The sequence below is a fragment of the Dendrobium catenatum genome, unplaced genomic scaffold (genome assembly GCF_001605985.2).
Source record: "Dendrobium catenatum unplaced genomic scaffold, ASM160598v2 fragScaff_scaffold_627, whole genome shotgun sequence".
NCBI lineage: Eukaryota > Viridiplantae > Streptophyta > Magnoliopsida > Asparagales > Orchidaceae > Dendrobium > Dendrobium catenatum.
The window spans coordinates 1,612,077-1,628,408 of record NW_021319089.1 but is presented as its reverse complement, the minus strand read 5'-3'; the positions used below and the strand labels follow the sequence as shown (position 1 = coordinate 1,628,408).

At 34.9% G+C, this 16,332-nt stretch overlaps 1 protein-coding gene across 1 annotated transcript in view; it reads right to left on the bottom strand.

Annotated features, from left to right (window-relative positions):
- Positions 1 to 16,332, bottom strand: part of LOC110112667 (putative cyclin-B3-1) — a 34,282-nt gene that overhangs the window by 13,587 nt on the left and 4,363 nt on the right. Inside the window, exons 13-20 of the mRNA XM_020844966.2 lie at positions 11,741 to 11,992; positions 11,520 to 11,642; positions 2,754 to 2,843; positions 2,497 to 2,658; positions 2,337 to 2,396; positions 2,160 to 2,258; positions 1,586 to 1,764; positions 1,344 to 1,497 (exon numbers count right to left, since the gene is read on the bottom strand). Coding sequence (XP_020700625.1) covers positions 1,365 to 1,497; positions 1,586 to 1,764; positions 2,160 to 2,258; positions 2,337 to 2,396; positions 2,497 to 2,658; positions 2,754 to 2,843; positions 11,520 to 11,642; positions 11,741 to 11,992 — 1,098 coding nt within the window. The 3' untranslated portion in view covers positions 1,344 to 1,364. The remainder of the gene's footprint in view (positions 1 to 1,343; positions 1,498 to 1,585; positions 1,765 to 2,159; positions 2,259 to 2,336; positions 2,397 to 2,496; positions 2,659 to 2,753; positions 2,844 to 11,519; positions 11,643 to 11,740; positions 11,993 to 16,332) is intronic.

Genomic DNA, 16,332 nt, shown 5'->3' with positions numbered 1-16,332 from the left:
CAAACCCAATTTCCAAATTCAATTTCTACCAATATTCCATACCTATGCTGCTACTATATGCCAGATAACACGTATTATATACGTATTTGATTGACGACTAGCCTTAATCGAAAGTTCTCTCTCGTGATCGGGAGGGGTAATTAACTATAGGGGCTTGCGCCTATAGGAAACCAGAACTCAGATCATAAAGTCCTCACCAAATGAGGGCGTAATCTCTGGGTAGTGTACAAACCCATCTGCCTTCCAAAATTTACCCCAGAACTTATTCCGTTAAAACCCATCGCGGCGGGGAGGCCAGGGCCGAATTTTCGGAGCCCACAATTATATCTTGCATTTCTCTTTATAGTTCTTTCAATAAAAATTATTTTGGGACATTCTTCTTCCCAATTTTTTGTGTTTCATTCACTGATTTTTGTGAAAAGTGAATCCACGCTCACCGCACCAGGATATTCCTCTCCGATTCAAGATCCACTTGTATCTTGTCTTTTCTTTCATAAAACTTTCAATAAAAAAGTATCCTTGTGTGTTTTATTCCTTATTTTCTTGTCATTGGTTTTCTGAAATTGTTGAAATCATACTTCAGTCAAGCATTTTCCTAAATTTCTGCAAGCACTTCCTATCAAATTGACTTATTGGCATCATAGCACTTTTTTCAACCTATGGCGGCAATGAAAGTTTATGCCTTAGAAGAGCATCTTAAAGGAGAAGTTGGCCAACTCTAATCAACGTTTGATCATCAATGGAGAAAAAGTTTTCCAACCTAGAAGCAATGATAATAAAGGTGTTGTTTACTGAAATTAGATTGTTTTTAGGGTGTTTGGGCTTTAGCCAGTGGCTAGAGATTTGGGAGAGCAGGATCTTCCTCTCCAATTGAAGTTCCACTTGTATATTGTTTTTTCTTTCATAATACTTTCAATAAAAAAAAATTTCATGTGTGTTCTATTGCTGGTTTTCTTGTTGTTGGTTTTCTAAAATGGCTGAAATAAAATTTCAGCCAAGGGTTTTCCTAAATTTTTGCAAGCACTTCCTATCAACAAAAAATCTGATAGTCACTTTTCTCAATGCACTCGATTAATCATGGAATATGCTTTAGAGGTCAAAACGTATATCAAACTAGCATCGTTAACTTGCTTGTGCAAAAAAATTTCAAATTTTATTGTGCAAAAATATCAGACAATATGGGTGTCATCTTAAATATTTAGTCTCCTATATTTGATTGATTTAAATTTTATGAAAGTGCATGCAATTACAGAGACTATTTCAAATTCGAAAAAGTTCATTCAAAGAACTTGTATACAAACTAAACTAAAACATGAAAAAAAAATATATATATTCATATTTACCAATTATAAAGTCTGGAATGATTAAGGAAGTATATTAATCGGTTTAATTGAAGCAACACAACTTCGATCAGGTTTCAGGTACTTTTGATATGTATACTTCACAGGCTTGAGACATGCTGCTTTCTGAAATTTCAAGATCATCTCCGCACAATTCCTGTTTCAGACAGTAAAGCCCTAGTTAAAATAAATTAAGCAATGAAGAAAGAAAGAAAATGCATAACATTATGGATATAAAGAAATGCCTTAGTTGAGACTTCTCGTAGTGAGAATGTTTGCTAAGTAATCTGGTCCAGGGTGGGTTTAGCTTCAGGTTGGAGCGTGCAACAAATATTGCAGATGCACAAAGCAAGGATGGTTTGTACTTCAAAGATTCGTTTTCCACAAGACAAAGTTCAATCAGGTAGAAAGCCAGATCTTCAAGCTGACAGTAAAACAATTACAAAAGAAAATTATTAATAAGAATGACAGAAGCAAGTCGTGAAATTTAAATGGACATTGCAGGTGCATGAGGCTTCCCGCAAGTGCAGGATTTGAGAACTGATCGATATATGAAGAAGTATCACGAGTACATTACAAGAAAATCTATTTGTTGTAATTTGAATCTTTGACTTACAAACCGCAATGGATGCAACCAAACCATGAGCAAAAACTAAATGGATGATCTAAATAAACATCGAGTTGATAAATTCAAGAGTTATGATAAGTTTTGGCTACCAACTAAAAGAACTTGGATTCAAGTCTTGAGTATGTTATGTGTGTGTGAGTTTAACTTAATTGATCTAAACGTTCCCAAAAAAAAAAAAAGAGTTGCGACACCTTTTTGTCAGACTGTGCAGCTCTCAGGAATCTTAACATGAAGACATATGGAGTTGGTACATTTAGACGAAACTTCAGCTTTTTCAATATAAAAATCTCCTGAGACGAGACAAGAGACAAGAGTCATTATCGCATGCCAAAACCACACAACTAGATTATCTTAAAATAAAAACTCACCATCCCAAGCATTTCATCCCTTGTATATTGATTTATAGATAAGCTGATCAGTTCAGCAACCTGCAACAAATTAGGCATTTTTAGCCGACTATAAAATAGAATTGATAAGGTTCTTAAAACATAAAGAAGACAGATCACAGTGCATCAAGCATCATTTGACCTTTGGATGCCAATAGTCTTCATATTTAGAGGCCAGCAGAAGCGTAGCAAGACCAAATAATTGCAATTCATTCTTTTTTATATTAACAATCGAAAGTAATCTGTCAAGCAGCTCTATCATGAGGAAAAGAGATTCTTCCATCAGTTGATACTTGTGGTGTACCTAATCATAATAATATTTTGATTACTTAGCATATACTCTCCTTATGCTATATAATACTACAAAAAGTTTAGATAAATGATTTTATCATCTCATACTTCAATTAACCAGTTGACCAGTATGCTTCGCATCTTAGAAGTGATATCTGATTGTATGTCCATGAAGTTTGCTAAAGAAGGGCGTTCTTCCTGTTTGAATGAGTAAAACTAGAATGAGCATAAATAAAAGGCAAAACATAAAAATCAGCGCAACTTAGCAAGATTGAGACGCCAGCTACAAAACTAGGAAAATTTTGATACAAGAATGTTCTCTAGTCCTACCTGTTAACCATAAAATCACCAAACAAACTATATCAAAATGAACATAACAAGAAAAAAGATGAAGAACATGCCTTAGATTAATTGCATACCTGCGGACCTATTATTTAAAAAAAATTGGAAAATCAAAATAAAATAATAAAGAAAACCATCTGTACCGACACCACGCCGCCCATTCCCTCTCCCCTTTCTCTCTCTCCAATTACAAAGAGTGACTCTTCCACCTTTATTCTAGCTATGTGTTCGTGTGAGTTAGTATGTTGTGTATGTGTTTTTGGTAGTTTGTTGTCTTCCTAAAAATTGTCCCTATTTAAAACTTTTGTGGAACTCCATATTCTTGTCATTCATCATGCACACCGGATCTCTTGCATCCACATATTCAAGAATTGCACAAGAAATTAATAAGAAAATTGAACAAAGCAATGCTAACTATAAACACAATGTGGACCTCAAGAGATGATTTAAAGAATTTGAAGTAGGAGACTCGATGATTGTTCGGATTCGTCCGGAACGGTTCCCTGCAAGGGACCGTCAAGAAGTTACATGCAAGAAATGCAGGACCTTTCAAAATTACATTCAAGATAAATAATAATGCTTATGTGCGAGATCTTCCCGAAGGCTTTAACATTAATCCTACGTTTAATATTCAAGATCTTGTAACCTACGAAGGTCCAGAGTTTAACCCCACCAATCAATTACATACTGAGCCTTGTGTGACCATACCTGGTGAGATCCCCAGCCTACCCCCACTACCCAACATTCCCACTTTACCTACTGCGGAGAGGATTGACACAATACTTAATGATGAAATCATTTCCACTAAAGACGGTGGTCTCCGAAGGTATCTTGTTCAATGGGCAGGAAAGCCAGAGACGGAGAACGTGTGGATCGACCGGGATGACCTGCAGAGATTGGACCCCGACCTACTGGGTAGTACGAGACTTCTAGAGATGCTTACTCGACGGGGTCGAGTTTTCTCCCACCTAGGGAGAATGACAAGGACATCGTCAGTGATTTCGACATGTGTACCACCGGAGATCGACGGCCACGATCAGGAGTTTATATTTTGAGTCATTTTATGTAGTAGTTTATATTATTTTTCAGTTTTATTATTTTACCCTTATGAATGATCATTTAATATTGTAGCCCCGAGGACATTTATGTCTTTTAGTTTTAGTTTCATTTTGGCCTATTTATAGGAGGCCTCATGCATTGTATGATAATGATTATTGATGAATGAAATTTCTTTCCGTTGAGATCTCTTTGTGAGTTAGTAAGATTTCCCAAGATCTCTTTGTGAGTTCTTGAGGAGATCGTATTGTGAATCTCTTTGTGAGTTCTTGTGGAAGTGATTTTCAAGATTTGTAGTTTGATAAATTTCTTTTCCCTACACCAATCCCTTCTTCCCCTACTTAGCCGAAAATTCCCCTTCTCCTCAAAATTTCCCACCCCACCCGCTCCACCTTGCCTCCCTTGGCCGGTCCAGCCACCGGCGGCCCTCCTAGCTCCCTGCCGACAGCCGCCGGGTCCAAGCCCCACCCGTGGCCACCCTCTAGTAATTGTCGGCCCCATTACTCCCTTAATTGGGTTAATTATAATTTCAAATTGGCCCCTTCACTTTTAATAAAATCTGAAATTAAAACCTCAGATTTTTTCCTCCAATTACACTTAACTTGAAATCTAATTTCAGATTTCTAATCCTCACACCAAGCCCCACCTAGCTCGAGCAGCCCCTTCCCTCTTCCAGGTGTTGTCCATGATTTTTTGGACATACGAATTGCTGTCCAAAATTTTCTGGTCTTGCAAAGCTGCTGTCCTGAAGTTCTGTTTGCTGTCCAGGAGATTTCGGCAAGTTGAGCTGCAACCCTGCTCTCCAGAAACCCCCATGTTTGCTGTCCTGAAGATTCCAAGATTTCAGCAGTTTTCTAGTGCTAATTTCCATCTGGAAGGCTCTTGTTGGTTGCCCAGAAGATCCCACACGGCTGTCCACACGCAGGACGTCTTCAAGTTCACCACCGAACTCCAGATCCTCTCTCTCGCCCTCAAATCAGATCTAAGAATTTAACGACTGTGAACTCTCCCCCAAATCTCCTAACTTCCTAGTCGCTCTCAAGCACATTCTTCCCGGACGTTGGATGCTCACTAGTCATCCCGTGGATTCCCCGTCGCCGGCTACTTCTCCAACGGACTAGACTTTGGGCACCATTTGTCTCATAGTGACATTGCTCGGTTTGCTCTCAATCTTCCTCCATAAAAGCCCCACCAACAAGAGCATGAGTGAGGGACCCAAGGTGAAGAGTTCTATTTGTTAGTCGTGGATTATTGTTCTTACCATAACATTACTCTCTCTATTTTTATGTCGTTAAATTGATAGTATCCCGTTAATCTAGTTGTAACTGCATGCCTTACATAGTTTCGACTTGATAATTCTGAAAGCCTAACTTGGGTAAGCATTAATTCTATAACTAGCAAAGTTTTAATAATCTTATATTAAAATCCCCAAGCAGTTCTTATTTCCATGCATATGTTTCACATCAGATACGATATGATACGTCGACGGGCAGAAAGTGACGACTTCTTATATGAAAATCACCTGGCTTGTGATTGAGAATGATATGACTATTTTTTATTTACAAAATTGATATAATTGAGACTAGATCCTATAGAGTTAGCCTTCAGGACTTGATATAGAAGAAACATTGCAGGAGCTAGATGTCCTGCCATATAATATGACATGCATAAATGATAGAATTGCATATGTATTGATAAAATAGAGCATGACGTGATAATTTCATAAAAGATATGATATGACACGAACATGATACAAGACACGATTGATACAAGCATATGATAAGACAAATAAGGTCAATGCAAGAGCACATGATACATGACATTTATACATGTTATATATGATATTGATATCATATAATATGCATAGAAATAAATATAGAATACCAGTTATTATATGATAGGCAAAGTGATATATATGACATGGTATAGGGATAAAACAAAAGCATAAAATATAAATATGTATAGATTAATGCTTTCACCTATTGCTTTGTACTTGATATTGGTATAGAAATGACAAAACGGATTGATCCTTTCTATGATTATTAATCACCGGTTACTGAGTTAAATTGGTTGCATTAATTCCTAATATTCATATCAATTGATATTGTTCATATTGTCTATCACTGAGTTCTTATTGTTACATATTCATACTAACATGATAAATGATTACAAGCATATTATTTCTATTGTCGTATGTTGATTGCAGTTATAAGTTCATATAACTTACTAGGCTCTAAGCTTATTTTGCGGTTTACATATTTTTCAGGAAAGGGTAATAACAAAGTGGAGTGAGATTGATCCGAATTGTTACAATGATAAGTGTTTTTGTTATTTTGTAGCTAGAAATGTTCTATATAGATTGAGGTGATAAGATTTTTGGTTATTATATATGATTTAGCGATAGAAATAAAAATGCATATATTAATATTCATAAGGTGAAATAAAATTAAAAAATAAGGTGAAATAAAATATTATTTTTAGCTGCTTTATTTTATATGGATGCTTAGTCGCTCTAACAAGTAATTAGAAGATAAAATATATAATTATTTCAAATTAGATCTTGGGAATGTCACGTGCTGCACAGTTATGCCAAGTGATGCACATATTAAGGAACCCGTACACACCTTGTGATAAATAATATGTCATGTTAAAGAACATTGCATAAAGATTTTTCAAATAAAGCAGTGCACTTAGCACATTAATCGCATGACTATTTCGAAAAGATGCGTGTGAGGTATAAAATCATCAAAACAATTGTCCATGATTTCCCTAATTGCACTATGAATATGTACTGATGAACATGCTAGCACACTAAGTGCATTGAAGGTCGTGAAAGCATGTAGGTGCATCACGTCAAGTACATTAAAAAAAGTGCAAGTGGGTCATCCAAGAGTACTATACAAATGCATCGTAAAATATAAAAATATGCTTTACAATGCCTCAAAGAATGAGCACAATGTAAAACCCGAAAGTATAGGTATGAAATATTTATTAATTAAAGATATCTTAAAACTCATTTTGAAAGTTTAATGTTAATTTACTGTCAAGTTAGTATTAACAGTAATTACTAATACTAAAAGAAATAAGTAATAGAAGTATTTACTATTAGTGAAGTGTTAAGTAAATTAACTTAGATAAATTCATATTAAAAATATGAATGGATGCTTTCATAGGAGGTTTGTACAAGAGCAGTTATTGAGTGGGGTCCACACCTCTATCCCTACTTTTGATCGGAATTCATGCAGGCAGTTACTGTGGAGTGTTTGGCACAGTGCAGACAACGGGACTATAGAGGAATTCACAAAAATTCATGTAGCAAGAGGCGGCACAGTAAATGCAAAAATTCTTGTAGCAAGAGGCGGCACAGTGCAGGAATTACCGTAGCAGAGTTCGGCATAGTGGATTTCGGCACAGTGCATGCAGCGCCTGAAGGAAAAATCTAGGAAAAACTGCAACAGTTAACAGTGACGGAAAAATTCTGGAAACTGTGCAAACTAATTGAAGGAACAGTGATTTGGAGGAGTAAGAAACAAAGGAAAGTTGATAGAAATAAGAAGAAGAAGAAAGAATATTGGAAGAAAGGACGTAAGAAATTATAAGGTTTATTATCATTTTCTATAGTCAATAAAGTTCTAAAGATGTTAATCCTAATTGTATTTTAGGATTTATCAGATATATGCAGAATGAAGGATTTGATGTAAATTTTATATTAAGTATAAGTTGATGATATACACTTTACTAAATAATATTTGATATTTATAAGATTATAGAGGAATTGTAGGTGACTTACAAACGTAGAAGAGTAAGGAGTGGAGGATTGGAAGAGATGGCTTGTTAGGAAGGTAAGTTGTGTAAATTTAATTTATAAATGCAAAAATTATTAATTCTAGATATATTTATAATGTCATTTGAATGGTTTGAGAAATTAAATATATTATGAAGATTCCAACACTAAACATGAGAATACATTCAAGTGGCAATGTAGAAGCAACCGCATATCCATACGAATAATTGAAGTTTGAAATATGAATAAGAATGATTGTTTAAATCTTTTCTTAGTTGGTAAGATGTTGAAAAGAATTTTAATTCTTTAGGTATTGCATATATATTCTCTTCATGCAATAGATGCATGGTTATAAAAATTATGGAATGTATACAACCATAATAAGCATGTATGAATTATGAATATGTTAAGTTGAGTGAATATCAATTTAAAATAAATTTTAGTTATAAAATGATGTAAACTTACAATTGCAGGTGGGGCAAAAGGGTCCTCATATATGAAACTGTATTATAAGTGGGGCAAAAGGAATCCTACAAATATGATACATATATAGCAGGTGGGCAAAAGGGACCTCATAGATATGATACATGCACAGCATGTGGGATAAATGGGACCTCTATGTAATTCAATGGTGATAATGTCAAGTTATCTGGACTCCATTGAATATTCTTATAAATGTGTAGTCAAATCTTTTAAAGACTAAAATTGATATTCAGTATAGACTTCAGAGGAAATAAAGGTTAATGTCAAATGTGATTTTATGAGGTTTTATAAATAATGTCAAGTTTGTTTAAATTATGATTTTAATATTATGAATTATTTATCGGTTATTTGATTTGCATAATTTATTGAGCCTCATAGCTCACCAGTTATTTCATATTGGTTGTTATTATAGGTAAAGGAAAGGAAAAGATCAATGCATAACAAACTACAAATTATTTCATTTTATATGCTAGTGTTTAGCTATGTTATGTCTACATTTGAGGTATGTAAACAGTTCAGTGATGTATTAATTTGGATTTCTTTAGTGACCTATAAGTATTTATTTGATATAATTGGAGTTATTAGATGCTTCCGTTTATGTAAATATAAAGTTGTTAGATGTTTTATATAAATATTCAAATGATGAAAAGTATAATATATTTAATGAGGAAAAATGTTAGGCTTATGAGTATGACACTCTGCATATCAAACTACTTAAAATAATTGAATCAGCATGTGGTATGACCAAATACACCCAACTCCTAAATTTGAGGTGCAAGATCGTTGCACAAATTAAAATAAATAATAAATTTAAATTGTATTCATCTCGAAGTATGTTATATGCCATCCTTGAAAAGCATACAAGTACATCATGTGCATGTGCAAGTACATTATGCACATGCACTATGTAAACGTACGAAAAAAATACCATATCCATGTAGATCATTTCAGGGCCTCATCCAAAAAAAAATATAAAAGATCTAAAAAAATTGTTCCAAAACTCAAAATTTTCAAATGAAACTTATAGCTCGTTCAGCAAAATTTATCAATTATCAAGAGTCGTTTGTCAAGGGCAATAGATTTAAGAACAACCTAAGCGCACAAAGAGACAATATCTTGTCAAACATATCACTATGATTTAGTCTAAAATAATCTATCACCAACAGGGATATGACACGTCTAACTAGTAGTTTTGTCATCAAAAGGCACCAAAGGTAAATAGTTACAACCAAAGCCCTCTAATATAGTAATTTCATCATAAAATAATATAATTGAATTACAGTCACGACTAGAGCCCCAAGTTCCTCAATAACCAAAAAATCTTTGAGTAATGAATTACAGGGTAGACCTTATACTAATAGGCACGAAGTCCTCTATTAGCTAAAATCAACTTAAATTTGCAGCCATAGAAGAATATCCACCCTAAATCTAGAAGGTTATCTTAGATGACGCAACCCATAGCTACCGAGAAGAATCCTTCAATTATATTGGCTCGACTAATGCACCTAAGTAGACCAAGCATCATAATAACCTGAGATAATTAAACCATGAGATCTTGATTGGTTCATCATTATTCCTCCACCATCTACTTAAATTTAAGTTGATTAAATCTCTTAAATCAAAACAAATTTTGGTGCTACTATATGCTCAGTACTTAGTGCTTATCAAACAAGTAGCCTTAATCGAAAGTTTATTCTCTTCCTAAGAGAAATAATTAACTATAAGGGCTTGCACCCATAAAAATTTGAAACTGAATCATAAAGTCGTCATAGGAGAGCAAAATATTTGGGTAGGGTCTTATCTGCAACCTAATTTGCCTTCTAAAAAATTGACCCGAAAACACTAACTCTCTCAGCAAAGCTAGGTACGAATTTGTGAAGCCCATAATACCTAAGTAACATTTTAATTCTAGTTTGATTAGAAATATTATATTCTAATTTTAAACCAAATAACGTGGATTTCTTTACTCCATATTAGCAAGTATAAAAATAAATTTATTAAGTTTTAATTAGCTTCTATTTCCAAGGATTACGAATATCAGCTGTTAGACAAGCATAATGATTGTAACATTGGTTCTTCAATAGTATAGTTGTCACCAAAACGTAATCATCTCTTTTTGTGCCCATGCAAGACAGAAAATGAGAAACATATATCCAATGTGCACAACTCTCCCGCCCAACCCAGAAGTCTGTAAAGATTATTATGATATGTGAAAAGAGTGTATCAGTTAATATTAAAAAAAAAACAATCTGACTAACAAATAGCGGTGGAGAGATAATCATTCTATAGAAAACCTCTATGCACAGGCTTAATTTAGATATGGTTACAGTGTATAACTGTATACTCATCCACTTTCATATTTGTCTGTGCACAGGACCATGCAAATCTCTAGCGCTACAAGCAAACCCTCAAGCAATTGGACAAAAACCACAAAGTGCGGCAGCCTTAAACTTAAAAAATGAAGCCTTCAAAAACTAAATTTTCAATTAATATAGGCTCAATTAAAGGATGTAATTTCCTATTTCATCAAACCTTAAAGAAGTACCAAAGAGAACACAAAAAAAAATCCTCTTTAAAGCATTTGATACAATACAATGTTTAGACTAATCTATGAATGAAATAAGAAAAGGGGTCCACACCAAAAATTAGGTGTTATTGAGCTATAGAGTTAGATTTTTTTTACATTTTAGTGGATAAATTAGGTGTTATTGGATTTTTATGCTTTGATGATATTACTGACAAACAAATATTATTGAGACCATGCTTATACTTATAGGAATTGCTTTGAAATATCAAACATGTTGGATTATTGTTGATTTTCTTCCAGGCCCGATGGGCAAGCCATGCCACTTCCAGACCTAAGTGTGATATTCTGATATACAACACTCCATGAACAACAAACAAGTAATTAGTTTTCCGTCCCTCAAAAAATAGAAGCAAACACAACACAAGCCAAGCAACTAGGTTTGTAAGTAGCAATAGAAAAGCTATTTCAGGGCCTCATAAGTCAATCATGGACATCAAATAATAGTGTGGAAATTATCAAAGGTATGCTTTTCGATCTTTTTCATTACTAAAGCAAACAAATAGTTTTCATATGACCTATCATCATAAGCATTATCACATTTGTATGTTACTAATATATTAAGGATTGAAACTAGAATGCAAGCCTGTGTTGGGGGATTTAGAAGAGGCTAGTAATAGCAAACCTCCATTGTCCAATAATACTGATAGATGCCATCAACATAATCAACTACCTCCAGTGGGTTGGTGATATCATCAATATTTGCGAGCAAATCATTTTTCATCAGACTATCACAACCTCTCCTTATCTGCCGATAAAATACTAAACATGAGCATTAAAGAGCTAAAAGAAATTTAGGATAGACAAATTAAGAATCACTAGGTAGATAGACATCTGAGATCACACCACTAATGACAATGTATAAGATTTTCGGCGGTTGCTCTTGAATCCTGAAATAGATGTCTTGCTCGCCGTATCATTCATGTAGTTGCTACCATTAGAGTAAGAAGCAAGTTCTTGTGAAACAATTGAATTTTCATGAATGTTGTATGTGCCTGGTTCTTCAAGCTCCTTGTTTTTTGAATTTCCATTTGTTTCGAACTTGTTAGTAATAGATGTTTTTCTTGCCATAACAGCTCTTCGAAGTTTGGCAGTACTCTGCATAAAGATTAATACATTCAAAGTAAAGGAAGGTTCACTAATGCCGAAAGAAATAGCACAACATCAACAGCTCAAATATCTTTAAATAGAATCTTAAATGCTGAACGTAGACCTTACAAAAAAGTAAAAAAAAAAAAAACAATGAGATGATAAGCATCAAATTTAAACACAATATCAACAAAAACCCAGCCAAATTTAAGAATTCAGTGTAGTTCATCTAATCAAATAATTAGTAAAGTCAGTGCATTTTCAACAGGCTAAAAATGCTTAGTGCTAAAAAGGGTTGAAGACTTGGAAGTCGCGTAATACTTCACAAAAAGTTGAAAGCTGAATGAGAATTATGTAGATATAAAAGGTAAAATGCAATTTATTAAAAGAACAAAAACAAGCTCCAAATAGCCTAAATACTGAAGCTATAGCTTGTTAAAAAAATGAGTATTGAGTAGGATGCTTATAATTCCATTATCAAATAAAAATTTGATATTTATTCATATTATCGGTATCAGGATACAACAGGATTCTAATAGGGAATGATGCCCAACAAAATCACAAGGGCCCATTTATTGTTTGAATTTAAAATACTTTTTGAAGTAGTCAAACCATAGACGTCCCATTTTGAATATAGATAATGAATTATAGAAAACAATGAAGTTTGCTAAATTCTATTATTTGGTTGAATGTAATATGAAATCAACAGATTTTTATCTTCAGAAACGATCTCAAATGCAATGCTTTTTTTTTTCACAGAAAATAAGTTTACAAAGAATAATCATTGTCTAAGAACATGCTCTAAATTTACAAGCAGTCAAGTGGGCCCTAAAGGCAATATAATCTACGATTACCTGTTGTGAATAATCATTATTTAAGCAAAAAGTTAGAGGCTCAGTTTCACCTCTAATCCGGCATTCTCAGGGGCAATATTTTGTGGAATTTCATTTTCCTAACCATAAGTAAAATAATATATAAGTTGCTTAACTTCAATAATATGAATTGTTTCAAAGTATATTAATAATGCGGTAAATTGTTAGTCAGCTTGTGTGGAGTATGCTTAAGTTAAATAAAAGAGGGTAATATTTACCAAAAGAAGTTTTAGATTTCTTGGAGAAGCACACATGAAGAAAGCACAAGATTTGTGAAGAAGCACCAGTGATGTGGAACGAACAAGCAAGGATGATTAAATTAGGGAAGTTTGCACGCTTACATTTTAGAGCACAATACTTATAAGCTTTGTCTTGATGATAGACGACAAAATAGAAATGATAAGGTGATAAAATAGCTTAGGTCTAAACACATGCGAGAGGTTGAGATCATGTAACTAAAAAAAAATCGTAGCTGTTGATCTCCGATGTCCTCATCAACCAGAACAACTGATTGAAAGAATTGAAGACTTTCAACATTCATTTGTACGTCTATTTTTTTCTCTACATATTATGACGGTGCTTTTATATTTGGTTGCTATTCTCACACATGCTTATCAACTCCTTTAAAACATTGCGTATGTTTTAGTACATTTAAGTCCATGTAGCTCAAGTGCCAGTTTTTTTAACGGATACAAATAGGCTTTGCATTGGCTGTGTGCTTTAAACCCTTAATACACAACAAACCTATCCTAACCCCACAAAACTAACTTGACTTATTCTATAAGTTGCAACATGCATATTTTAAAATTGTTTCCTCATTTTGACTTTTTGGAGAAATTATCCATCCCACCTATTTGGATTACATTCCCTCGAAATTATTTATATTATTTTAACCAATCAATTTTCTATTCTATGGTTCTATATTTGGCACGTGTTTGCTAGTGGCTACTACTATTATTCGACTTTCTCGACTTTATGTGACCAAAGTTTTAATTTAGATGTTACTTCTCCATTTGAAAAGGAGGTTTAATTTAGATGTTATAAAAATGATCATTACATCATTTGTAAGCATTGCCATATTAACACCCGGCTAAACCAGCTTAGTCGAACCGGTTTAGTTGAAACCTAGGGAGCAGGCCATCGGCCAAGCAGTGCAGTCAAACGAACCGCTCCCAATGAAGCATGCAAGCAAACGAGAGGGCGTGAGCATAACCAACACTACTCTAATATCAATAAGAATATGCAAAACCTCAAATTGATTGATCATGGTGCAAATGACAATGGCATCATCATAGATGTTTCAGTAGAAAGGGAGATCATTGTTGATGAGGACATCCGTAGGAGATTCCGACATACTTACCACCGGAGGGGTCGTCGAGCGACGGCCATGATTCAACAGCTTTATTTTTTATGCTTTATTTTAGTCATGTCATTTTATTTCTTGTTTTTCCATTTGTACCCCTATGAGTGAATTAGTGTTTGTTGTAGCCCAAAGGAAATGTCGTCTTTTATTTTCTTTATGTTCGATGAGCCTATATAAGGGCTTGATCATTGTATTGTATGGATAATTGATGAATGAAAATTTTCTACTGTTTGTTCTCTTTGTGAGTTCAAGAAGATCTTTTGGTGAGTTCTTCACATGAGATCTCTTTGCGAGTTCTCTTAATATTTGCATCCATAGATCTTCTCCTCATCCACAAACGCCCTCATCCACACCAACAAGTTGGAAGAAGACGACCCCCCCTCCACACGTGCCTTCTCCTTGGGATCCCCACCCGTCGGCCACCCCCAACCCCCACTGGCCGGCCACTTTGCCGCCGGCTCCTCCCCACCTCCATCCTCCCACCACCTCTCCCTCTCATCACCTCTCTTGAAATTTGAATTTCAAATTTCAATTTCTTTCCAAATTTGAAAATTCTATATTTGAAAAGTTTGTAAATGAATCCAAATAGAAAATTAAATTAATTTGGATTTCTTTAAAACTTATCCTAGTCATCATGCCATGGTTGGAAACCTCTCCCCCTCTCTCCCCAATTCCCCCTCTCTCTAACCATACCCCCCCCTCTCTTGCTCCCTAATTAATTGTGCACTTAACCCCTTTCATGAGATTTGAAATCCAAATTAAATGCAAAATAATTTCCCTCCAATTTACTAAAACTGAAAATAATTTCAGTTTTAAACCCTTCCTCCCCTCTCTCTCTACCACCGGCTCCCTCCTTAACCTCACCCTAATTGAATTTCAATTAATGCATTAATTGCATTTAATTGGAAATTCAAATCCCTCAAATTTTCCCTCCCAATTCTCTTAAACTGAAATTAATTTCAGTTTTCACACAAAACCCTCCCCTCTCACCCTAGATCTACCGCCGACCTCCCATCCCCTCTCCAACCCGCCATCCCTCTCTCCCTCTCATTGGAGAGCCTCTTGCGGCGACCACCCATTCTCACCTTCATGTCGCATGGCGGATCCCGAGTTAGAATGGGGGCTTGTGTTCAATGCCCAAGGTAACCTCGACGTACTACGATCGCCATTCTTTGACGCGGGATTTGAATCCGACAAAGACACCGTGGGAGATTACTTGGATCGGATCCTCCCGAGCCTCATCCGAGTCATTGATAGACAACGTCCGGATTATGAGTGAACCATCGACGGACGATTTTCCGCGCCTCCTCCACATCCTACGCCTTCCTCTCCTTCTCTACGGATCGCCGGCACCGTCGCTCTCGGAGTGGTTTCATCTCTTGTGTGGTTCTTCTTCTCCCACCAACCCTAGAAGTAGACAAATGAGCGTACCTCAAGGTGAGACAATCGCTTTGTTAACCGCCGGATTCTCGTTGGCTTTTCATTTGCTTTACTATTTATTGTTGTCGTTATTTTATAGATCTTGCTAATTTAGCGGTAATAACTTGCCTAAGCGTAGTTGAAATCTAATATCTCTTGGAAGCTTCAATTGTGAGAATCATTAAGATTGTATTGTCATTATTTTAACAAATTTTATTAATTTTCTAAAATCCAATTCCTTGTATCACATCAATTGTGAGAGAAGGAGATAGTAAGAGTAGAAGAAGAAATTAGCTCAAATTCAATGACTCTCCTTGGGCTACATTGTAAAACAACTATAGGATAATTTTTGTTGGAAATAGCCTGTATGGTTATGATTATCTGAACAACCTTCAAGACTGTGGCACATGTAGTTGCTATTGTTGCTCTGCAATAAGTCACTTGTCCTTGCGACGATGAGCGAGGAACTATGTTAAATGCCCTTTCTTAATTAATTTCTCCATAACGGCTTTTAGGTCTCAGCAATCCCATGGTCATGGACTCATGGTAATTTTGGCATATGAAAAATTTGGATTTATCTCCTCTCTCCAACACCCTTCTTCAATAGAATAGATCATTATTGGGATGTCCATGACTAGAACAATAGAGATAGGTTGCGAGGAGTAAGATGAGCTTATAAATAGTTATTAAGAATA